This window comes from Cervus elaphus, chromosome 17 (assembly GCF_910594005.1).
Source record: "Cervus elaphus chromosome 17, mCerEla1.1, whole genome shotgun sequence".
Classification (NCBI taxonomy): Eukaryota; Metazoa; Chordata; class Mammalia; order Artiodactyla; family Cervidae; genus Cervus; species Cervus elaphus.
The window spans coordinates 55,613,935-55,640,085 of NC_057831.1; the positions used below are offsets into that span (position 1 = coordinate 55,613,935).

General features: G+C 43.6%; 1 protein-coding gene across 2 annotated transcripts in view; it reads left to right on the forward strand.

The window, feature by feature from the left end:
- Nucleotides 1-10,733: 10,733 nt before the first annotated feature.
- The window catches only part of NWD2 (NACHT and WD repeat domain containing 2), a 215,993-nt gene continuing 200,575 nt past the window's right edge, over nt 10,734-26,151 (forward strand). The window contains exons 1-2 of one of the 2 annotated variants that reach the window (XM_043871404.1): nt 15,280-15,413; nt 19,179-19,259. Coding sequence is in view for 1 of the 2 variants with exons in the window: in XM_043871403.1 (XP_043727338.1) it covers nt 15,263-15,413 (151 nt within the window). In the remaining variant the exon portion in view is untranslated. Of the gene's footprint in view, nt 15,414-19,178; nt 19,260-26,151 lie in introns of both variants that reach the window. The other variant, XM_043871403.1, reaches the window with a different exon arrangement.

The window sequence follows — 26,151 nt, forward strand, 5'->3', positions numbered from 1 at the left end:
TGAAGATTCATCCATATGGTAGTATCTCTCAGTAATATATTCCTTTTTATTGCTGAATACATTCTATGTATGAAAGTATGAAAAGGCAAAAAGATAGGACACTAAAAGATGAACTCCCCAGATAGGTAGGTGCCCAATATGCTACTGGAGATCAGTGGAGAAATAACTCCAGAAAGAAGGAAGAGACAGAGGCAACACAAAAACAACACCCAGTTGTGGATGTGACTGGTGATGGAAGTAAAGTCCGATGCTGTAAAGAGCAATACTGCATAGGAACCTGGAATGTTAGGTCCATGAGTCAAGGTAAATTGGAAGTGGTCAAACAGATGGCAAGAGTGAACATCGACATTTTAGGAATCAGCGAACTAAGATGGACTGGAATGGGTGAATTTAACTCAGATGACCATTATATCTACTACTGTGGGCAGGAATCCCTTAGAAGAAATGGAGTAGGCATAATAGTCAACAAAAGAGTCTGAAATGCAGTACTTGGATGCAATCTCAAAAATGACAGAATGATCTCTGTTCGTTTCCAAGGCAAACCATTCAATATCACGGTAATCCAAGCCTATGCCCCGACCAGTAACTCTGAAGAAGCTAAAGTTGAACAGTTCTATGAAGACCTACAAGACCTTCTAGAAATAAACCCAAAAAAGATGTCCTTTTCATTATAGGGGACTGGAATGCAAAAGTAGGAAGTCAAGAAACACCTGGAGTAACAGGCAAATTTGCCCTTGGAGTACAGAATGAAGCAGGGCAAAGGCTAAGAGAGTTCTGCCAAGAGAACGCACTGGTCATAGCAAGCACCCTCTTCCAACAACACAAGAGAAGACTCTACACATGGACATAACCATATGGTTGATATCGAAATCAGATTGATTATATTCTTTGCAGCCAAAGATGGACAAGCTCTATACAGTCAGCAAAAACAAGACCAGGAGCTGACTGTGGCTCAGATCATGAACTCTTTATTGCCAAATTCAGAGAAATTGAAGAAAGTGGAGAAAACCACTTGACCATTCAGGTATGACCTAAATCAATTCCTTATGACTATACAGTGGAAGTGAGAAATAGATTTAAGGAATTAGATCTGATAGACAGAGTGCCTGATGGACTATGGACAGAGGTTTGTGACATTGTACAGGAGACAGGAATCAAGACCATCCCCAAGAAAAGAAATGCAAAAAAGCAAAATGGCTGTCTGAGGAGGCCTTACAAATAGCTGTGAAAAGAAGAGAAGCAAAAAGCAAAGGAGAAAAGGAAAGATATACCAATTTGAATGCAGAGTTCCAAAGAATAGCAAGGAGAGATAAGAAAGCCTTCCTCAGAGATCAATGCAAAGAAATAGAGGAAAACAATAGAATGGGAAAGACCAGAGATCTCTTCAAGAAAATTAGAGATACCAAGGGAACATTTCATGCAAAGATGGGTTCAATAAAGAATAGAAATGGTAGGGACCTAACAGAAGCAGAAAATATTAAGAAGAAGTGGCAAGAATACACAGAAGAACTGTACAAAAAAGATCTTCATGACCCAGACAATCACAATGGTATGATCACTCACCTAGACCCAGACATCCTGGAGTGTGAAGGCAAGTGGGCCTTAGGAAGCATCACTATAAACAAAGCTAGTGGAGGTGATGGAATTCCAGTTGAACTATTTCAAATCCTGAAAGATGATGCTATGAAAGTGCTGCACTCAATATGACAGCAAATTTGGAAAACTCAGCAGTGGCCACAGGACTGGAAAAGGTCACTTTTCATTCCAATCCCAAAGAAAGGCAACACCAAAGAATGCTCAAGCTATCGCACAATTGCACTCATCTCACACGCTAGTAAAGTGATGCTCAAAATTCTCCAAGCCAGGCTTCAGCAATACGTGAACCATGAACTTCCAGATGTTCAAACTGGTTTTAGAAAAGGCAGAGGAACCAGAGATCAAATTGCCAACATCCAATGGATCATCGAAAAAGCAAGAGAGTTCCAGAAAAGTATCTATTTCTGCTTTATTGAGTATGCCAAAGCCTTTGACTCTGTGTATCACAATAAACTATGGAAAATTCTGAAAGAGATGGGAATACCAGACCAGCTGACCTGCCTCTTGAGAAACCTGTATGCAGGTCAGGAAGCAACAGTTAGAACTGGACATGGAACAACAGTCTGGTTCCAAATGGGGAAAGGAGTACATCAAGGCTGTATATTGTCACCCTGCTTATTGAACTTATATGCAGAGTACATCGTGAGAGACGCGGGGCTGGTTGAAGCACAAGCTGGAATCAAGATTGCTGGGAGAAATATCAGTAACCTCAGATATGCAGATGACACCACCCTTATGTCAGAAAGTGAAGAACTGAAGAGCCTCTTGATGAAAGTGAAAGGGGAGAGTGAAAAAGTTGGCTTAAAGCTCAACATTCAGAAAACTAAGATCATGGCATCCGGTCCATCAATTCACAGCAAATAGATGGAGAAACAGTGGAAACAGTGGCAGAGTTTATTTTCTTGGGCTTCAAAATCACTGCAGATGGTAACTGCAGCCATGAAATAAAAAGACACTTATTCCTTGGAAGAAAAGTTATGACCAAGCTAGAGATCATGTTAAAAAGCAGAGACATTACTTTGCCAACAAAGTTCCGTCTAGTCAAGGCTATGGTTTTTCCAATGGTCATGTACGGATATAAGAGTTGGACTATAAAAAAAGCTGAGCGCAGAAGAATTGATGCTTTTGAACTGTGGTGTTGGAGAAGACTCTTGAGAGTCCCTTGGACTGCAAGGAGATCCAACCAGTCCATCCTAAGGGAGATCAGTCCTGGGTGTTCATTGGAAGGACTGATGTTGAAGCTGAAACTCCAATACTTTGGCCACCTGATGTGAAGAGTTGACTCACTGGAAAAGACCCTGATGCTGGGAAAGATTGAGGGCAGGAGGAGAAGGGGACAACAGAAGATGAGATGGTTGGATGGCATCATTGACTCAATGGACATGGGTTTGGGTGAACTCCAGGAGTTGGTGATGGACAGGGAGGCCTGGTGTGCTGCAATTCATGGGGTTGCAAAGAGTCGGACACGACTGAGTGACTGACCTGAACTGAACTGAACATTCTATGTACGTACTACATTTTGTTTATCCATTCACCATGTGATAGACATTTGGGTTGTTCCCACTTATGGGCATTTATGAATAATGCTGTTAGAAACATCTGTGTGAAAGTTTTGTGTTGATATGTATTTTTGTTTATCGTGGAATTTCTCTAGGAGTGGAACTGCTGGATCCTATGATGATTATGTTCAACATTTTGAAGAACTGTCAAACTGCTTTCTAAAGTGACTGCATCATTTTACATGCACATCAGCAATGCTTAAAGTTTCCAAGTCCTTCACGTCCTTACCAACAACTGCTATTGTCTGGTTTTTCTTATTACAGTCATTCAAGTGGGTATGAAGTGGTATCTATGGCAGTTTTGATATTCATTTTCCTACTGAGTAATGATGTTGTGTGTCCTTTCATGTATTTATCATTTGTAAATTTTTTTGAAGAAGTGTCTACTAAATTCTTTGATCATTTTATAACTGGTATATTACTTATTATTAAGTTAAAAGAGATCAGTATATAATCTATGCACAAGTTCCTTATCAAATATTTGATTTGCAAGTATTATTTCCCATTCTGTGGGTTGCCTTTTCACTTTCTTGACGATGAGTTTGCAAGACGTAAGTTTTCAATTCTGATAATGTCCAATGTTTTGATTTTTTTTTTCTTTTATTCATTTGTGCTTTAGGTGACATATCTAAGAAAGCATTGCCTAATCCATGGTCACAAAGATTTACTCCTATAACTTCTTGTAGGAGTTTTATAGTATTAGCTCTTACATTTAGATCTAGGACCCATTTCAAGTACCTTTCTATGTGAGGTGTGAGGCAGAGGCCTAAATTCATTCTTTTGCATGTTGATATCCACTTGCCCCAGAACCATTTATTGAAAAGATTCTTATTGGCACCTTTGTCCAAAAGCAACTGATCATAAACATAAGGAATTCTTTCTGGTCTCTTAATCCTGTTCTTTTAATTCTGTCCTACATGTATCTATTCTTTGCCAGTACCACACATAGTTACTGTAGCTTTGTAACATGTTTTAAAATCTGGTAGTAGAAGTCCTTCAACATTGCCGTTCCTTTTAAAGGATTGACTCAACTCATGTAGGTTTTGCAGTTCCAAGAGTTTTAAATTCAGCTTGTCAATTTATGCAGAAATAAAGAAAGAGGGAGGGAGGGAGGAAAGGAATTAGATGAGTTGGAATTTCAGGAGATAGCATTAAATCTGTAGATAAATTTGGGGAATATTGCCATCGTAATATTGAATCTTCTGATCTGTGAACATAGAGTACCTTTGTTTATTTAGATCTTCCTTAATTTTTTTCAACAATGTCTTGGTTTTGGTCTTGCACTTCTTCTGCTAAGTGAAAGTGAAGTGAAAGTGTTAGTCACTCAATTGTGTCCAACTATTTGCGACCCCATGGACTATAGCCCTTCAGGCTTCTCCATCCATGGGATTTTCCAGGCAAGAATACTGGGGTGGATTGCCATTTCCTTCTCCAGGGGATCTTCCCAACCCAGGGATAGAACCCCAGTCTCCCACATTGCAGGCAGACTCTTTATTGTCTGAGCCACCAGGGCAGTCCCAAGTTTATTTTTAATAAGATTTTAATCTTTTGGATGCTATTGTGATTGAAATTTTCCTAATTTCTTGTTTGTATTATTCATTGCTAGTGTTTAGAAGTGGAACTGGTTTTTGTAACCCTGATGGATTCATTTATTAGTTCTAGTATTTTTTAGTAGCTTTCTTGGGATTTTCTACATAGATGATCATGTTGTCTGCAAATATAAGCAGTTTTATTCTTTCTTTCTAATTTACCACCTTTTATTTATTTTATTTTCCTAATTGCCCTATCTAGAACCTCTGGTATGATGCTGAAGAAAAGGATCTCTGAGATTTTGAGGTTGGTTGCTATTGCAATGTAATCTTGCCTTTATATCAATAAGGCAAACATTAGAAGGAACAAAATAGAGATGGATTCCATTTAGCTGGCAAAATCAGGGAAGGCTTTTATAAGAATGATTTGGAAAGGATAAGCTTTGAAGGGTGAAAGTAGAGATATTCAGTCCCGGAAACTACAGTATTGAGTTCTATACCTTGATTTGCTCAAAGTTGAGTGGTAGATAAAGAGTAGAGAGAAGACAGGAAATGAAAGTTAAGAACAGAATATTTGTGTACTGGAGACTTCAGAATGAAAGTAGAAAGATCAATTCGGAAGCTACTGCAGAAGCCTAGAAAAGAAAAAGCAAGTGCCAGAACTAAGACGTAATTAATGCTGCCCATTCCCAGACCGCTCCCGTGCTCCCATTTAGAGCTTCAGCAGTACCTTCACTCCATCGACCCAGACTCCTAGAGCCCCCAGCTCCAAGCTAAAGGCTATTTACCAGCTACTAAGCATCAATCTTTAGGTACTTTGTTCCTGGCTCTCTTTTGATCTTGGACCCCAATGTCAGGAACAGTATGGTTTTTCCACTTTTAAATTGCTAGATTACTTTTGAAATTCTGTGGTCTTCTTTTCTGTTTTGCCAAAGGGCCAGGAATCAATGTCTTTCTCTTCCTTTTTCATGTTACTCTAGCTTTTGGCTGAGCTAGATTTCCTCATCTCAGCTGGCTTGCAGTGCAGTAAAATCCAAGGTCCTTGATTCCTACTGGTATCCTGACCACCCTCGTCCCCAAAAGCACAAAACAAGATGCAAACAGCCAAAATTTCTCAGTGGAGTTGTAGTAATTGACTGGTTTGATTTTACTAGATTTATAGGGATTTTTAAATCTACACATTTTAAAAAAATCTGACATTTGTTTTCATGGCCCCCACTTTGAATCAATAACTGTGACTAGCTGGGCTTCTAACAATTGTTACCACCCCTGAGTATCAGGCATTGTACTAGGTCCTGTAACTGCCTACTGTTCACCGCAAAGTAGGCAATTCATGTTCGTTTCACAGAGACGGACACTGGGGCTTAGAGAGGAAAATTTATTAGGCCATAGCCACAATTTTTAAATGTTGGAGCCAGTATTAGAACCCACATTTATCAATTTGTCTCTAAAACCTGCTTCCTGCTATTATAGTCTAACTACTTTTTTGAGTAGAGCTCATGAAACACCTTTTAGATTCTGGCTCTTATATTGTTGGTCATTTGACTCTTTGCTTCCATGTAGTCCTTTTATCTCAGAGAAGGCAAGGGCACCCCACTCCAGTACTCTTGCCTGGAAAATCCCATGGATGGAGGAGCCTGGTGGGCTGCGGTCCATGGGGTCGCTAAGAGTTGGACACGACTGAGCGACTTCACTTTCACTTTTCACTTTCATGCACTGGAGAAGGAAATGGCAACCCACTCCAGTGTTCTTGCCTGGAGAATCCCAGGGACAGGGGAGCCTGGTGGGCTGCCGTCTATGGGGTCGCACAGAGTCCGACACGACTGAAGTGACTTAGCAGCAGCAGCAGCAGCAGTCCTTTTATCTGGCGTGTCAACTAATGTCTTCTCAAGTAGTTACTTGTCTTACTGGGTTTACTTGTGTTTAAGAAACCTCTAAAGTGATTGGTGTTCATGTCCTTAGTCTTGTTCCGCATAGACACCATCATTTTGGTGTCCCATACTAAATTGGACTTCCTGAGAATAAGGTTTGTCCTTGGAGCAACAAAGTGTTTAACAAGTGTTTTTTATGAATCAATGAACAAATAAATTAAATGGATGAATATATGAATAGTAAAGTTTAATAGCTCATTCTCATGACCGGCATTTGCACTGTTTAAAGGCAGTTTCACCCAGTAGCAGAAAGAGCATGGACATTGAATCTCAGCCTCATTGCTCTGTGAGGATGAACCATTGCTTAACTTAAGCCTCAGATGGTTCCTTTGTAAAATGAGTAATGGCATCATATGGTATATTGAAGACCATATGAGAAAGTGAAGGTAATAAACGCAACATGCAGCAAACATTCACTGACTATACCTCCCCTCCTTTACCTTTAAGACCGGTTTTGCAACCTAAGTTTTCATCCAACTTTCCTTGTGTTGAGCTAGTTCTCCTTTGCTTGGGTAATTGCACTGGTATACTACCTGGCATTTAGAGATGGACTGAGTATATCATGATGTTTGAAACTCAGATTGTGGAGCCAGACTGTCGGCATGAGAGTTCATGCCCCACCACATCCTGGCGATCTAGACAAGCACCTTGATGTTACCGTGCCTCAGTTTCCTCATATGGAAAATGGGAATAATAGTGCCTTCTTCCCAGGGATGACAACTTAGGGTTAAGTAAGTTAATGTCTATGAAACTCACAGGACTCTAGCTAGCCCAGTGAAAGGCATTGAAGTGTCTACTTTATTACCATTATTGTTATTGATATTATTATTACTACTACTACCACCACTGCTTCAGACACTTAAGTGCCCTACGTTCTTCTTGGAAGTAAGAATCTGACTGAATCTCTGGCTTCTTCATTTGCTATTGATCTCCAACCACTGATGCTTACTACTGGGTATCACAAGTGCCAAATGCCTCTGTCTAAACTCTGAGTTTTTGCTGCTGAAAATCATCTCCAAGTACTTGCAATATCCGTAAGTTAGTCTGTCTCAATTTCAGGATCTATTCATTCACTGTCACATTTTGAGACATACAGAGTTCAAATGTTCCAAAATTAAATGGGCCCTAGATCACTGAGTGGAGTGTGTGCGCGTGAATATATATAACCTCTGCTGTCATATGTTTTCTGATTCTCTGCTATTAACAGTTTTTTTTTTTTCTCATTACCAGATAGCAGCCCTTCCTCTTCCATTTCATCGTCTCGAATCTGTTGTGGTTCTGCCAACTAGGAAAACCTCGCTTCTTTGAATTGTGAATATAGTAAATGTGAAGGGACTCTGACAGAGTGCCTCTGGGGATCTCCTGAGAGTCAAGGGGATGAGTAAGTGCTCAGTATATGAACATTCTAACACTTAGTCTGGCTGCTTAGAGGATCTTCTTAGCTCACTTTTTTAGTCACGGTTGTGGTCCACGAGAGGTGAGCTTTTTCATGTTATCTATGTCTTAAAGAGGTGGAGCATCATTATTCTAATTTTATTACTAGGAATGTAAAAAGCATTCAATTCATCCCTCATCTACATCTTCCAGACACTCTGGCCTTGTTAAGAGCAGAGGAAGTGTACCGAACACGGCTGGGGTGGGGCGTGTAAGAGTCTTAACTATCTGACCTCTGAACCTCCTTCTTGCATTTAGAAAACTCCACCCTTCCTGAGTCGAGATGCAGGACAGATGGTCACTCTCCCTGGCCTCCTGGCCTAAGAATCCAGAGTGAAGATTACAGGGCAAGAGTGGCGGCAGTGTTTCGCGTCCGCGGCCAAGGGCGCCGGGGGTGGTACCCAGAGGACGGTGCCCGTGCGGGCAGGGGCGCACCGCTGTCCAGGCTGCAGCGGCAGCGTCCGTGCTGGCCCAGGCGTCTGTGCCCGTGACACTCTAGGTGTGGATCCAATGAGCTGACCTCTTCTGGCCGCTTCCCCTTTTCCAGCCTAGCTCTCCATCCCTCCCAACAATATTACTGCTATCCAGAAAACTGCTTGTATGCTTAAGCCAATCGGCACCTGTTCTGCTGTTTTCCACCAAAACCTCTGTGTTGGACAGATGGCTTATTTATTAGTTTCTGCCCAAACTTGATTTCAAATGATAGTTTATTATTTGAATTGGACCACATATTGGATTATGGTCTGTACATTTTATCATCATATGTTATTAACACAATTTTTCAGAAAAGGTGGCAAAATTCTATTTTGACTTATGAACTTCCTCTTTAATTTTACTCCCCTGAGCACCTCATAAACCTAGCAAATAGTGTTCAAATCACTTTTAAAAATCACTTTTTCCCTCTGTTTTCTGCTAGGACTTTTACAATCTCAAGTCTTAAGTTTAATCCATTTTGAGCTGATTTTTCTTCATGGTGTAAGGTAAGGGGACATTTTCATTCTTCTGCATATGGATATCTATTTTCCTAACAACACTTATTGAGGATATTATCTTTTCCTCATTTGGCATCCTTGTAGAAGATTAGTTGACTTATTATTATTAGTTGACTTATTATTTTGTTCCATTGGTTGATGGATCTGTTTGATGCCAGTAATACACTGTTTTGATTACTATTGCTTTGTAACATACTTTGAAATCAGGTAAACAAATGAAATGAAAAACAAATGGGCTTTGTTTTCTTGCTCAAGAATGCTTTGGCTTTTAGGACTATTTTGTGTTTCTATATGAATGTTAGGATTGTTTTATCTATTGAACTTGGCAATGATATTTTTGGATATGACACCAAAATCGCAGGCAACAAAAACAAACATATGATATTACATCAAACTAAAAAGCTTTTGCACAGCAAAGGAAATCATCAACAAACCAACAGAATGGGAGTAAATATTTATAGGCCATATATCTTATAATGAATTAATGCAACGAATATATAAGAAACTCAAACAACTTAATAGCAAAATAATAATAATAACCCAATTAAAACACAGGCAACTAACTGAATCAGTATTTCTCCAAAGAAGACATTCAAGTTGATATATGAAAAGATCATTAACTGTCCAGGATATGTGAATCAAAACTACAATATCAACTCACACCTACGAGGGAGGTTGATTTAACATATGAAAGACTAGTGTTGACAGGATGAGGAGAAAAATCAGTCCCTGTGCACTACCGGTAGGAAGGTATATTGGTACAGCTTTTATGGAAATCAGTATGGAGGGTCCTCAAAAATTAAAAATAGAACTATCATATGATCCAGCAATTCCACTCCTGGATGTATATTCAAATACATTCATTTAAATTCTCTGGGCCTCTTGTACTCATCTTTGAAACTGAGCCGTTCATAGAATTAAAGGATATGGAGTTTAGCTTTGGCTCAGTGAAAATATAAAAATCAATGTAAATCAGCAATGTAGCTAACATTGCTATCAAAGTAGAACGTTTTATACCCTATATTATTTGGTTTTTCTAACAACTAAAAATGCAAATGATATTCATCAATTTGGCTAAATGTATCTGGTTATGTGTTGGTATCCATGTGGGATATTATAATTAATCTATAGTTTGGTGTCCAGAGATCTAGTTTTGACACTGGTTTCGCCAGCTACCAACTGAGTGATCTGGGACATGCCATAAAAATTGCCTGATCTGCTTTTTCGTATTAGAAAAATAGGGAGGAGGCTGGAGTATAGTTTATCCATAACCTACCTCACAGGGTGAGAGTCAAAATGAGTTAACAGATATGAAAGTGCCTTGTAAAAAGTAATTCTCTAAGTAAGTATCAGATGATGGAAGAATAAAGAAGAGGGTGTCTAACGGAACATTACCTGTGACTAATGTCATGAGGTGGAAAATATTTGATGACCATAATACAAAAATAAAACATTTAATTTAGAAATAGAAACTAATCTACCAATTTTTATTAAGCAACTTGCCTTACTTTCTTCTACTTTGTATGCTGTGCATTGTGCTGTCATAACAATGCAATTGTTTAGAAGGTTGCAAGAAGCAGAAGGCTCAAAAAATACATTAAACAGATTTGGAAGGGGGTGGATATAAAGTTAGAATTTCTGAGTCATGAAAACATCAGATAGCAAATTCAGAAAGGTGTAACTTTATTTAAAACCAAGCTGCTGTGAATTCCATCATGCTGCAGACACCTCTGAATCAACCATCTCTGTTGGCAAATTATTATGCTGACAAATTCTCACATAAACTGAAAATTTCCATTTTGTAAACAACTAAGTGGGTTCCTGATGGTTTGGATGAGATCCTGAGCTGGAACTTTGGGAAATGGACTCCTTGTTTGAATGACCCTGTGTAATCCATTTCTCACTTTAGCAAAGAGATTCAAATATTTATCACCCTTCTCAGGGAGCCACTGTGAACAATTAATGTAACATTAAGTCTGATGTACTTCCACAAGTTTCAGAAACACAAAAACACATGGTTGGCTTCAACAGCTAGATTTTATGAGACAGAATAGTATGTGTTTTATTGGTCATCTTTACAATACTAGGAGTTCTAGTTCCACTTTTATCCACAAGAGGATAGATGCTGAACACTGGCTCAGAAGCATCCAGGCCAGAATATTTGTTGTACAGGCAGGTAAATACTTGGATCTTTCTTCTGCTGGGTCAGAGTCAGTCACAGGGACTCTGGTTACGTCCTTTACAATCACCGCCCCCATCATCTAAGTAAGATGAACTGAACAGGTGATACAGCCATGCAGCTGGGTGAAAGGCCACCATGCTTCCTGGGGAAGGGGAGGAGATGAGGTACTTCGGCACCACTGACTTTGGAACAAGCAACCTGCACATACGTCACAAGAGGGATACAAGGGATACCAAGGGGAGAGAGAAGAGAGGTATTTGGCCCAGACCTCAGATCCAGTGGGATTAAAGAGATGTCTATTAAAAGTACTATATAGAGTCTTAGGGTCTAGCTTACAGATGTTTAGCATATCAATATTATTATAGTTTTTCCTCCTGTTCTATAAAATTACTTTGGGGGGGGGAGCATTTTCTATATACTGACAGGAGTTGAATTCCTTGACCACAAGGAATTCTTCCAGCTTTATGAGTAGAACAAACATAGCAGTAATTTTACCTTCGAGCAGCCCTGTTTTATCAAAGGCTGGCATCACTATTTTATAAAGATAGGAACCTCTTTGTGGTCCTCTGATCTGCTAATTGGGGTGAGTGAGAGGATAGAGAGGGGAATATCTCTTCCTGATCACAAGTTTGGCCCCGAGTCCATTTTTCGTGTACTTTTAATTTCCTATTTCTATTTCCAGGTGCTCTTCTACATGCTCCAGCCAGCTTCAGGTATGATGTGAGTTTACCTGTGGTCTTATGAGGAAAAAACAGGACCTAAAGACAACAAGGAATCTGGAAGTCTTTGTCATCAGATCAACAGCTGGAAGATCAACAACAGATCAACAGATAAAAGCTGGAAGAGTCTAGTCTTGTGTGATCTTGTGGCAGACCTTCTTTCCTATTTTGGGCTATAATAAGCAATCTTCCACACCTGTGAACACAGACCTGAACACATATTGTTCAGGTTACTAGGGATGTCAGCCAGGACCAGACCTGGGCAAAATTAGAAAACAGAGGTGGTGTACTGCAAAGATGACTGAGACAGGGCCCCAAAGCCTGGATTCCAGCTTGAGCATTAACTAGTTATGTGACCTTGGACAAGTCATTTCCCCTTTTTGAGACTTGGGTTTCTTTTGTGTATGTAAAATGGGAGTAATAATAAAATGTTTGTAAAGTGCTTTAAACAGATAAAAACAAAGCAATCTTGACACTGTAAGTCAGGACCTGCTTTCCACATTGATGCCCACTCATTCCCTTCCCTTTCCAGTTTCTCTCCTTCCCCACTCTCCACTTCCATAGCCTACAGTTAGTTCCACAGGGTGGGAAATACATCTAGTTAATTCATAACAAAGTGTTAGCACCATGAGTGACTCTTCCCTTTTGCCATCTGCATGCTAATGAATGAATCTCTAGTTTTAGGCTACCCGATGTTAGCAAGAGACAGGATGAAAGAAGTAAATGGGTGTGCCTGTCTGTGTGTATGTGGCGGAGAGGTCACGTATCCTCATGGAGAAACCTCCCGGATAACCCAAGACAGCAGCCTGCTCTACCTAATGCAAAGCTGGCTGTGCTAGGAGCTTTCTGAAGCTTGGCCCCACAGATACTGTTAAATTCTCTCTCCTCTGCATCCTTGGTCTGCAGTGACACTGGCAGATGCTAAACTTCGGCCTGTCTAGAACAGTTAATTAGGTTACAGAGGCTGCCAAAAATCTCAAAGTCATCCTATGAAAATGAAATACTCTGAGATCTGAAACAAAGGTCAGAAGACACAAACACTAATTTGATTTTTAAGAGAGAAACCACAAAATGGAGGGGGGGGGGGGGTGAGAAAGAAAGGGAGGCAGGCAGGTCCTTGACAATCTGGCAACTCTGCAACATAAAACAACATTGAGATGTGGCATGAAGTGGTCCTGGCTCCTTTCTCCAGCAACAAATACTGTATATTCATAAAGAATTATACGGTAATAGACACTGTATATTCATAACCTCTTCCAGAGAGCCCAGTCCAAACCTCTTGGGACATCAGGAGAGCTTTCAGACAGTTCTTCCTGTGGGAGAATGTCCCCACCAGGGAGTAATGAGGCTGGAGAGAGGAAGGAAATAAATTGCTAAATGGAAATCAGTTGAATGAATACGTGGGTATGTTCAAGGTCTCTTTATTGGTTTCATCAAATTATCACAAAGTAAGAACTGCTGTCTGCCCTCCGGTTCTCAGTACTGAAGAGGCAGCCTTAAAAACCTAGAGACCCAATTCTTCAAAATGGTTACCCGGGAAAGTGTGTGTTGGTGCTGCGGGTAACAAAAGGCAGCGGTGCGTAGGACTTCACTGCCACCAGCAGGGGCCAGAAGAAGTGCACGCCGGAGCTGCCTGCAGCAGAAGCCCCAGGCCAGAGGCTAAAGCTGGCAGCTGAGGCTGTCTTCACCTCGTGCCCACCCGCCCCCTCCACAATCTCAAAGATTTGGAAAAGCTGTTCTCTCTAAAACACAGTTGTTCCTGCCTTAATGCTCAACATCAGGGATTTGGAGGCCAAACTCCAGTTAAGTCTCCAAAACACCCTCCTCCCTTACCCCACCTCACAATCCCACTTCCTGCGTGCCCTGGGATTTGCAGTAGTTTGAAGGTGCAGTGGAGTGTGGCCCAGAGATGGCAATTTTAGGTTCAGTCCCGTTGCATCCCATGTCACCCCGGACGTGGATCAGGAACCTTGCACCATCCACCTCACGCCCCGACCCCTGGTTTACAGTCCCTCAACCGCCCTGGCCGTGTTAGATCCGCTTCAGGTAAAGCCAACTCACGCTCTGCACAGACTTGGAAAAGCTGCCCTACGCCAACTCTGATCTCTCGCACCTGGCGCCAATCTGTGGCCACCTGCACTTTGCGGGACGTTGCGCTGGGAGGCGCTCCCCGGAGGCCGCACTAGCCTGCGGTGCCCAGGCGCGCCAGGCCGCGCGGGACTCCCGGCATCCAGCCTCCCTTCCGGCGGGTCCCGGAGCCTCCGCGCTAGCGGAATGGCCCGGGAATGCGCCGGGGCGGGGGCAGGAAGGACCCCCCCTGGAGCCTTAGAGACCTCGGGAGCACTCCCCGCGGAGATCAGCTCGAGGAAGGGTTCCGTGACCACGCGGCGAGGAGCACGTGAGCAGCGCTGCTTCGCTATAAGAACCCCCGCTCTGCTGCGCTAGGGGAGCGAGCCGAGCGGCAGGACGCGGCCACCTGCGCAAAGAAAAAGGGCGACGGCGATACTCCCTGCAGGACGCCCCAGACGGTCCCGAGTTTTGGTGCTTTGGACCCTGGGGGTCTGCGCTCCGCGGTGCGTCTAACTTTGAGGCGGAATTCCCAGCACTTAGGCAAAAACGCGCAGACGCCAGCACGCGTGCGTTTTTGAAGATGCTCAGAGCTTGTTTGACCTTTAGTAGAGTTACAGGAGGAGTCGCAGAAACCCCGAGCTAATTTCTCGTCCTCCACTAAGCAGGCAGCTAGGAGCGCGCGGGCTCGCCTTCAGAGAAGCCCGGGAGATCCCTAGCGGCCCGAGACCCCGGCGCCCCAGCCGCCCTTTAATTAAGTCGCGGGGTGTTCCTGCGCCCCGCTGGAGGCAGCTGGCGGTAAACTCCGGACGCCTTTTGTAGATAAAGTTTGGTCCGCTCTACTCGCCTGCTCCATCCCGGCCGCGCTGTCCGCCCCCTCCTCCCGCAACGGGCGCGGGCGGGTAGATGGCCGCGGGCTCGGCGACCGGCGCGGGCGCTTCCCGGCGCAAAGGGGCGCCGCGCGCGTAGCCGCCGCCACGCTGACCTCCAGCTGCCGCCTGCTACTGCGCTAAGCCGGGGCCGCGAGCGAAGGCGAACGCCCAGAGGGGCCGGAGGCGGCGGCGGGAGGAGCCGGCGGGTCCATATGGCCTCTCTCCGCCGGCCGGTGGTGTGCGCCACGGAGCTCTCCCGCGGCCCCTCGGGTTCGGAGCGGCTCTGAGCGGCGCCGCCTGCGGGAATCGACCCAGCCGTTCCGCGGAGCCGCGGGCAGGAACCCGAGAGCAGGAGTCGGCATCTGTTCCTCCCTAAGGGCGATGTGGCCGGCCGGCGCGGGCACCAAGCTGCCCTGTCCCCGGGACTCCGCGCTCCGGCGGGCGGCTTTCTCCGGGAACCTCACCGCCCTGCCTTCTCACCTGGTGCCAGCCGGCCGTAGCGTCCGGGTCTTCATCAGCGCCAACCCCGAAGGTGAGTGCCTCGCTTGCTCTTGTCCGTCTGCGCGGCGGGAACCGAGAAAGTGCCAGGGCACAGGCGGCTGCCCCGGGTGTCCCCGCGCTCTCTTTCTCTCCACCGTGCTGAGGCTGCCCTGAGCGCGTGGGAATTTGGTTTGAATCACTTTTCTCCTTCCCTCGCTCATTTCTTCTGCCTGCTGACTTTGCCTAGGACGTCCATTTCTCGCCTCCTGCATTATTTCTGCCGGTCGGTCTAGGAAATATCGGAGAAATTAACAGGCGCTTCTGGAAGCTTCATCCTGCCACCCCACCCCCCACCTCGTTTTTCTTTCCTTCAGCGGTTTCTTCTCCGAGGTTATAAACGCAGATAGTAGATTTTTCTCGGCCCCACGGCAGATCCCTGAATGGGGGCTTCCTCCTTAGCCAGTTGTTCAGGCCGAGGCGAAGTGGGAGCGTGGGTTCTCTGAGCCTCGCCTCCCGCCTTTGGTCTTGAGGGTCGGAGGAGACCCTTGCGAACCCAAGATCTGCGGAGATCTTGGGGAAGTGTGCCGTGCGGTCCCGAAACAGGCTGGCGCTCAGCCCGGCGCTGGTTTCGAGGTGGAGCGTTCGGGATGAGCTCATCCCTACGGTTGGGTCTTGGGCTGCATCGTCCCGGTCTAGAACTTGGCCTTCTCAGTCGTGTTCCTGCTAAGGGCTGGGCACCTGGTGGCTTTTAAATGAAAACTTGTTGATTTATTGCATTCACGAATCACAGCGACTGAGCCCTGCGTAGCTTCTCGCTCATGCTCATCTCTGCCTTTCTGTTCTCAGTCCTAAATGTTAACTTTTAATCTCAGTAAGTGAAGAAAAGGTAGGATGCATTTGACTTGGGCCGGATAAAACTGTAACTTGCTCTTTTCTAGAAAAATAAATGTGTGACCCTAAGGTGAAATTATAGAAGACTTAAATAGACATTTGATACCAGAAACTTACTTTTGCTGCACTCTTTCAAGCCTTGGGTCTGACAAAGAAGTAAAGAGGAAAAAAAAAAAGTTATTCAGTCATTGGACAGAATCATCATTTGTGAAAGCCCAAGGCTCTGGTTGCTTGTGAAAAGCATTCAGAAGACCAATAAAAAATAGCTTTCAAAAAGTTGTTTCAAAAAACACTAGCAGCAATTTCGGGTGAAGTCCGAATTACGACAAGAGGATTGGGAAAAGAATCATATAGATAACCCACAGTGATGAGTATTAGAAAGGCTGTGCCCTTTTCAGAGAGGGCGTGAATGGTCCGTTTATCAGCTTACAACTGAGTTTCACAGAACTCAATAATTAAGGAGGCTTCAGGGAAGCTGCGGTACATTGTTTAAAATTCCTGTCATTTGAAATATGTCTGAAAGGATTTTTTACTTAAATCTGGAAAAAGAAAACTGTGGAGCAGTGCAACCTGTTGAAGGACCTAAGAAGATCTGCAACTTAAGTGTTTCGGTGTTTTAAAAAATATGGCTAAAACCATTTTAAAGTTTTTGAGAAAATTTCGTTTTCCTGAGCTAAAAAAAAAAAAAAAAAAAACCTCTCATGAGGCAAGTTCTAATGTGCTGATGTAAAACCAATTAAGTAACATTTTTCTTTAAACAAGTTGATTTTAAAGTACAATGAAACTCTACTAATGTCATCAGTAGTTTACCTTTCTTTAAATTTGTAAAAAAAATCTAGGATAAACATCAATGATAGTAAATTTTTATCAAGTAAGATTAATACCGAATTAATATTCAGGATTAATGCTATTTTTCTTAAGCCTGTACACGTGATTCTGTTAATTCCGCAGTTTCTTGCAATAGAAGCTTTAGTGTGTATTAATCTTAGGACAGCAAACAAGAGGGAGGGGTGGATCTTGCCTACTGGTCACTGAGCTGGCAACTTGCAGATTTATCTTAAAAGACCAGAAATGTGAATCTTACCCTGAAAAATTACAATAGGGGCAGGACTTCAAGTTTTATCCCAAAAGGAGAGCCCAGGGTATATTAAATAGAAAAGATGGAGATGGGTATTTTTTTTTTAGAGCCTGAACATGAGGCTTTGCAGTCTCCATAAATGCTCTGTCCAAGACAGCACTTTACTGCAAGATCTTTATGGATATGACCCAGGAAGCGAATGGTTGTGTTTCGGTGTGCTCCAGTATTAGATTGCTGGCCAATACTCAAGAGCCTCTCCACTGTCAAATTAAGACAGAGAATATTATCTCATGCTTTCCTTTACCAGCAGAAATCCAATTTATGCTCTAAGTAAAAGCGTCTCTGTGAGCTCATAGCAGTACTTTTAAGAATCCAGCAAGGGTCTCCCTTTGATTGCTTTACAAGGCTTATATGGAATTTCCCCTATCAGTACTTAAAATAATACATGTCTTTAGAACACAGATTGGCTCATTCAGTTTTTGCTGCCAAATACCATCAAAGGGTGGTGGACCAGAGGGTGTTCTTCCTATTTTACAGATGAGAAAACAGAGGCACCAGGTTAAACTAGTTGCCTGAATTCATGTAGCAGAATGAAATAAGCCGGAGCCTGCAGGGTACTCTTTGGCCCAGCCTAGATTCATGTCCAATTTCTATAAATATGTACACCCACATGGACAAGAAAATCAGCTGGCTGTAGTCAATAATTTTGGTCTTCCTCTTGAAGCCTGATGGCCGCAAGAAGCTGAGTATCAGGAAGGGACCATGGTTGCCCTGACTCACTGTACCCCCATGAAAAGGTCGCTTTACAAGCATTCAAGAAAAATTTCAAGATTTTTTGAACTCTAATGGACATATTCCTGTTCAGAAGTATATCTACATCTGACTTGTCCTCGCCGTGTGATAGACACTGGATAAGAACCAGCGTGAGGGAGGCTGTAACTGTCCCCAGTTCTCCTACGTGGATGGGTTTTGGATCTCATCTACTCCCACCTCCCACCAATGTAGCTGTCCCATCTGTGGCATCTTTATTAATCCTTGGAATTTTTCTAGTCATTTAGTCACTGTCTCTCTGCCAGAATGGCACTTATACCTCCTTGGAACAGTGGTTCTAAAACACATAAAAATTCTCCAGTGTGATTATTCTGAATTGAATTGTCCACGAATATGTGGAGGAGAGGAGCCTTCACAGTTCTCTCCTTATGATTGAAATTTGAGAGGCCTGTTAAATAATACTCCTCTTCTCTGCTTCAAGTCTTACCCGAGGCTCCTTTTCATACAAGGACATTAATCTCATATTGGGGACCCCACTTTCATGATCTCAGCTAAACCTGATTACCTCCCAAAGGCCTCACTTCCAGATATCAAATTGGGGGTCAGGGCTTCACCATATGAACTGGGGGGAGGGGCGGGGACAAACATTCAAGTCATACCGCTTTGCCCCTGATCCCTCAAATTCATGTCCTCTTTGCACACCAAGTACATTATTCCATCCCAAAGCTGCAAACAGTAGCATTAACTCTAAAGCCCAAAGTGTCATCTAAATGATTCGTGGCTGAGACTCCAGATAGGATTCATCCTGAAACAAAATTCCCCTCCAGCTGTGAGGCTGTTAGATGAGTTATGTCCTTCCAAATATACGATGAGGCGCCAGGTATAGGATATAGTTTCTCATTCCAGAAGGGAGAAACTAGAGATGTAGGAAAGAAGGGATGAAGGGTTCCATGCAAGTCCCAAACCCAGCAAGGCAAATACCATTAGGTCTTGCGGCTCTGGAATAATCCTTTTTGGATTGATGCTTTGCCTTCTGGACCCACTGGAGTGTTTGTCTCGCCTCTTATGTCTTTGCAGGGAAGGAGTCACCCACCAAAGGCCCAGGAGGCCCTGCCCCCAAGGCTTTAGGCAGAGGCCACCTCTCCTACTGAACTCCAGGTGATGCCATCCCTCAGGTTTGAAACCAGGGAAGCAGCCCTGATGCTCTCTGAATCTTTGGGGTCATTCTTCCTCTGTCTTGAAGAATAACACATGTTCACAGGCAGCAGCCCTGTGGTCCAGTCCTGTAGGTCTGACAGCCTTGCTTTCTGTCATCCTGTCTCCACCAGTTCACACTGGCGGTGCTTCTGCTGGGGGAGGGGTCCAGGGTTCACACCCATCCTTATTTCTTTACCAAATGGTTGTGTGACCACACCCTTATTGTTCTTTTCAGAGCATACTTCCACATATTTTTGCAATATGGATAGGCTGAGAGCTTTCAAGATCATCAAGTTCTGATTCCCTTTTACTTAACAAAATTACTTCCTCAGTTCATCTTTCTTTCTCATTTTACTGTAACCTAACCAAGGTACTCCTGCAAAACTTTCTTAAAAATCTCTTTAGCTAACTATCCCTTTCATTCTTTCTGTCTTCCACAGAACACTGGACTACTGTTTCACCAAGTTCTTTGCTACGTTGTAACAATCACTTTTCCTCCATTGTCCCAAACATGTTCCTCATTTCTTGTCTGGGAGTCAGCAGAAGGCCTTTGTCATCCGTAGTCTGCTGATGATTATTTATGTGTTCTCTGAATAGCTGTCACTCCAACTCTCCTTTTTCTGAATGCTTACCAGAGTCCCCTTTATCAGTCCCTCATGCATTCTTGGCTTTTTCTAGTGCACACCTCAGAAGTCTTCCAGCCTCTACCCTGTCCCAGTGTTGCTTCTCCAGTCTTAGATATTTGTTATAGCAGCACACCGCTTGCTGGTACCAATGCTCTGTCAATTTCCTAGGGTTGCCATAACAAATTACCACAGAATGGGCTTTAAATAACCCAGATCTCTAGTCTTGTGGTTCTGAAGTCTGGAGCCTGAAATCAAGCTGTTGGCAGGGTTGTGCTCCCATGGAAGGCTCTGGGGAAGAACCTTTCTCTGCCTCTTTCTGCTTTCCTGCCGATCCTTGATGCCCCTTGGCTTGCGGCTTTCTCTCTCCAGTGTCTGCCTCGTCCTCATGTGGTAGAAAGAGCGAGCTTTTATGTCTCTTCTAGGCTAAGAATCCCATCTTATTACTTCATCTAACTATCTCCCAAAGGCTTCACCCCAAAATATCATCACATTGGGGGTTAGGACTTGAACATGTGAACTTTGGGGGACACAGCCCTTCAGTCAGTAATAGGTAAAATGTAAAGCTGAAGAAAAACCAAAATACTGCCTTTGTTACTAATAAAAGCTGAAGCAGGCCAGTACTCCTTATCTGTGATCCTTTGGGCCAGATGTGATTTTGCAATTCCACATTTTTTAGATTTAGGGCAGAAATGGTACATATGTTGTTTGTTACTAATATCTTATAACCAGATATGAATGTGTTTATAAGAGAACATGACTAAGTGCTATACAGTAGAACTTTCTGCATTGCTGAGGGTCTTTATCTGTATCTATGTGAGAGCACTAGTTACATATGGCTATTGAGCTTTTGAAACTTGGCTAGTATGAGTAAGAATCTGAATTTTTCATGTCATTTCATAGTAACTGACTTAAATTTGAATAGACTCGTGTGACTCTTGGCTACTATACTGGACACAGAGCTCTAAGTGGGGTAATAAGGACTATAAGTGGCTTCATATTCGGTAGGGTTGGGTTTTGCCACCAGGAGTCAGTTCACTTCAGGTTTTGCTGCCAAATGAATTAAGGAAAATTTTGGTTTTGATTCTTGGATTTTGTCATTTCAAATAAGGGCTATGGATCTTTATTGGGAAATATAGCTTTTAACTTCAGGCAAGTGGGCTTCCCAGTACTGAGCCTCAGAACTGTACAGACTAAGTCGCTACAGTAATGGACAAAGCCCAGACTCTCCCCTCCCCCACCATGGACAGAGCTGACCCCCTGAAATGTCTGACGTGAAGGGGCTGAGAATGACAGTTTTACTTACAAGAGAGAAAGAAGGGGCTGGGTTATTTGTGCCCAAATTTTCCTTCCAAATGCAGCCATCAGATAAAGACACTTCTCCCTGAGGGATAAATGCCAGCCCTATTCAGGGTTACTGGTGGATCCCTCTGTATGTCAAGAGACATCTGGAGTGGAGACAAAGCTATCTCTAATGCCTTTTTTTTGTTCACCCCCCACTGCCCCCCACCACGGATACGTGCACTGGTCATCTTTGAAGGTTTTGCACAGTGTTAATGATCAGATCCTGAGCCCATTCCCACCTAGTTTTCTACTTGACTTGTCTTTGCATCTTTGACTGTCTTCTCCAATTCTTTTTTAAAAATAATTTTATTTATTTTTGGCTCTGCTGCGTCTTCATTGCTGCACGGGCTTTTCTCTCACTGGGGTGAGTAGGGACTACTCTCTAGTTGTGATGTGCGGGCCTCTCGTGCCGGTGGCGTCTCTCGTTGCAGAGCATGGGCTCTAGGGTGTTCGGGCGTCAGCACGTGCAACACCTGGGCTCATTAATTGTGTATTTCAGTAGTTCTGGTGCACGGGCTTAGCTGCTCCAGGGCACGTGGCGTCTTCCAGGACCAGGGATCAAACCCATGTCTCTGCATCAGCAGGTGGATTCTTCACTGCAGAGCCCTCTTCCCCATTCCTTTGGAATCTTACGTAGGAAAACTTATTCTCCAGTTGGCAGAAGCCACAATAACAAGAGATGTATTCCCTATAGTTGCTGCAACCAGTGGCCATTGACCTTAACTTGTGCTCTCAGACAAGAGGCAGAACGATATGCATCAAGAAAACCCCAAGAAACTTATGAATATTATTTACCATTGTTCTTCTTTCCTCTCCTACAATGCTAATTTCCAAGCTCCCTAATTTTTTTCATTGTTTTATGAGTTATTGGAAAAAATACAGTTAGGCACAACAAGAAGTGTGTGTGTATACACACACACACACACACACGTTTTTGATAGGCTGAAACATCTTTCAAAAATAAGAGTCTTAAACGAGAATATTGCAAACTGCTATTTTACAATAAACACACACAGGATGTTTATAATAAATGAGTTCTAAATTTTTAATAGTTGAATCTTCCAGTCCTTCAGCAAACATTTTTCAGGCAGGAGAGAATACAGGTGGCTTAGGGGTAAAGAATCCACCTGCCAAGTAGGAGATGGGGGTTCAATCCCTGGGCTGGGAAGATCCTTTGGAGGTGGAAATGGCAACCCACTCCAGTATCCTTGCCTCGGAATTCCCATGGACAGAGGAGCCTGGTGGGCTATAGTCCATGGGGTCACAAAAGTTGGACATGACTTAGGACTAAACAGCAATAACAGACTTGAGAGCCAGGCTACCTGGGATTTACTCTTCCTCAGTCCACCATTTAATGAAGTGATTTCTTAAGCAAGTTGTTTAACTTCTTTGTTCTCAGCTTCATAATCTCTGAAAGAGAACACTGCCTAAGAGGCTCACTGAGTAGATGAAGTAAGCTAATAGATGTAAAGCACTTAGAACAGTGCTGGACACTTGTTAAGCATTATTTGCTATTATTCTCTTTAAGTTTCCACTGCGATCCAGATGCCGTGTGGATATGGAGGTGCCGAGAGGAGCAAGGTATCTCCTGCCCTTAAGGAATGCCATCTGCCAAGGCGTCAGTCAGAACTCAGCAGTGAAAATGAAGGCCATTCCAGATATGTTCAGGAACTAGATGTTTCCCCCCAAACATTGTAAGGGTCAGAGAAGTGAAAGTCAGGGCCACTATTGGGCATTTAGGTCACATGGCCAAAGCTGCCAGCCAGGGGACAGGAGAATGTAGAAGCCACTGCCAGTCTGCACCGCGGGGCCTGGGTAGCTGACTGGTTTCTATGAGTACCCTTATCTGCTGAACCTGCGTGTCAGCCACCACAGCTGCTGACAGAAGAACCTCTCGGCTCCCCCAGCTCTCCAGATGTCTCACACGTGTGTCCCCCTGGCCGAGCGGGATCGCGTGTGGACCCTGGCAACAGCTGTGACCAGGAACCTCTAGGCTTCCAGCCACTGTGCCCCGAGGGAGAGGGTGAAAGGCGTGGTAATGGATCCTTAACCCCAAGAAACAGTATCTGGCAGGAAGCAGGCAGATGCACTCGTTCGCTTCCACAGCCAGGAGGTGTTCACAGAGCACCCACTCCCTATGGGTGCTGTTCTGGTGCTAAGAATACAACAGGAACAAAACAGGCCAGGTCTCTGTTCTCACAGAATTTACGTGAATGATAAAAATACATGTGATGAACACGGAGCTGAAATCTGAGCAGAGCAGTAAAAAGACAGCGAGGAGTAAGCCAGCGTGGGTCTCAGGAATGATGGGGGTTTGGGAGGGCTCCCCAGAGGAAGGAGGAGAGCCAGGATGTGGAGACTTCTACAGGATAACTGAACCTGAGGCAACGAGGTGGTGAGATCTCTACAGGGAATAAAGAGGGATGATCTTGATTATTCCACAAAGAGCTTTTCTCCTTTTGAATAAGAGTGGAACTGATGGATTGAGGTGATGGTATTGTTTGTCCTTTGAAACTGGCTCATTTAGAATGACATTTAATGGAAAATGTGGCTTGGGCCATATAGGTACTCTGTATACAAGTAGATCGTGACTTTATGATTTAATAGGACCTCCTTGGTGGCTCAGACAGTGAAGAATCCGCCTGCAATGCAGGAGACCCAGGTTCCATCCCTGGGTCGGGAAGATTCTCTGTAGAAGGGAATGGCAATCCACTCCAACATTGGGTCATATAGGTACTTTGTATACAAATAGATTATGACTTTATGGTTTAACACATCATCTGTGCATGCTGCGTGCATGTTCAGCCACTTCAGTCTTACCTGACTTTTTGCGACCCTGTGGACTGTAGCCTGCCAGGCTCCTCTGTCTGTGGGATTATCCAGGTAAGAATTCTGGAGTGGGTTGCCATGCCCTCCTCCAGGAGATCTTCCCAAATCAGGGATCAAATCAGAGTCTCCTGCATTGCAGGTGGATTCTTTACCCCGAGCCACCTGTGAAGCTCAATAAATCATCTACTGATTTTTTAAAACTCTTGTAACACCATAGCAATGACGTTAATTGCCATTTTAAAGATTGTCTGTGAGTTCATATTTTGTTTCAGTTGTCTATTGCTGTGTATCAGCTGGGGGCTTCCCAGGTGGCCCTAGTGGTAAAGAATCTGCCTACCAGTGCAGAAGACATAAGAGACGTGGGTTCGAGCCCTGGGTCCAGAAGATCCCCTGGAGGATGGCACAGCAGCCCGCTCCAGTATTCTTGCCTGGAGAATCCCATGGACAGAGGAGCCTGACAGGTTACGGTCCATAGGATCACACAGTCGGACACGACTGAATCGACTTAGCATGCACACCTGTGTATCAACTTGCCCCAAAACTCAGTGACTTAAACCAGCGATTTACCATTTCTCACTCCTGCATCTGGCTCCTCTGTGCTTCTCCATGAGGACTTGCTCACTCCAGCTTTTTCTCAAGATTTGGATTCATTGTAGGGATTGCTTTCCCAGAGAAAGGAAGTGGAAGCTGCCAGGCCCCTTCAGGCCTGGGTTCGGAAGTCCCAGAACGTCTCTTTCCCTGCATCCCATCTGTGTGAGTCATTAAGGTAAGACCAGAGTCAAAGGGATCTTAAAAAAATTCTTAGGAAGTAGATTCTATCTCACCATGTCGGGAGAAATGTGTGCACGTAGGCAGGAGAGGTTTTCGTGATGGCCAACTATAAAAGCTGCTGAAACCCCAGGTTATATCTTTGATATAACTGTGTTAAATGACATAATACATGAAAACGTAGTGAATTCATAACCTGACACATAGCAAATGCTCAACAAACATTGCTAATAATAATAGTTGTTGTGACGATGATGATTTGTTGAGGCTTGACAGTGAGTCTGTAAATTCCACCTTTCTAAAACCTTGCAGATTCTGAGATGAGGGGAAAAAAAGACCAGAGGCTATGCAGAGAGGAGATAAATTATCACCACTGCTGGTGATAAAGATAACGCAGAGCATTTTTGTACTTCTTAACACTAAATACCAGAATTAGACAGTCTTCCATCCCAACACTGGTGTGGGGGGAAACGGAGGGGGAGGGTCTGCTTCATAGAACCCAGAGCCTGGAGCATACCCCCACTCTGAGGACAAACAGGTCCATTCCCCAAAGAGAGGGGTGAGCAGGTGCCTGCTTTATTCTTCCTGCATTTTCCAGTCAAATAAGTCACCTTTTAACTTCCCACCTGAGCTCTAGGGGGGTAAGTGAGACAGAAAAGAGAGGCCAGGGGCCTTCCACTCCATAAGAAACTTCCAGTTAGGGGAAGAAGGGCTTCTTGCCTAACACAGATATTCACTTATTTCCACTTTAACATTCGTACATGGTGGAAGCCTTCAGTTACCAGAATCATTTAAATTAGATATCTAGTTTGGTGTAGCCCAAATTATATCACTGTGAAATATCTTAATAGAAGAGAAGACAGTGAGCAATAGGGTGTTACATATCTTAAGTGTAAAAGCAGCAATTACATGCAAATATGCATATCAGAATACTTTCATGGGGTAAGTGTTTAGCAAGGCTTTGGAAGAAGTCACTTTATCTGTCTAGAAATAATTTGTTTTAAATCACTAAGTTTTGGGGTACATTGATATGCCACAATAGACAACTAAAAAGAACAAGTGCAAACTCACAAACACCTTTGAAAATGGCTAATGATGGAATTCCTTCAGAGTAACAGGAATTCAACTACAAAGTAATTGGGTTTGACAAAGTACGCTGACAGGTCTTTTCAACTCAAATTCTTTTAAGTCTTTTTGTTAATGGTCATATGGTTTAAATAAAAGTAAATCTTGTAGTAGATGGCTCACAGAGATCCTAGGTGTTGAGTTACGTACAATCTAAAAGTGTG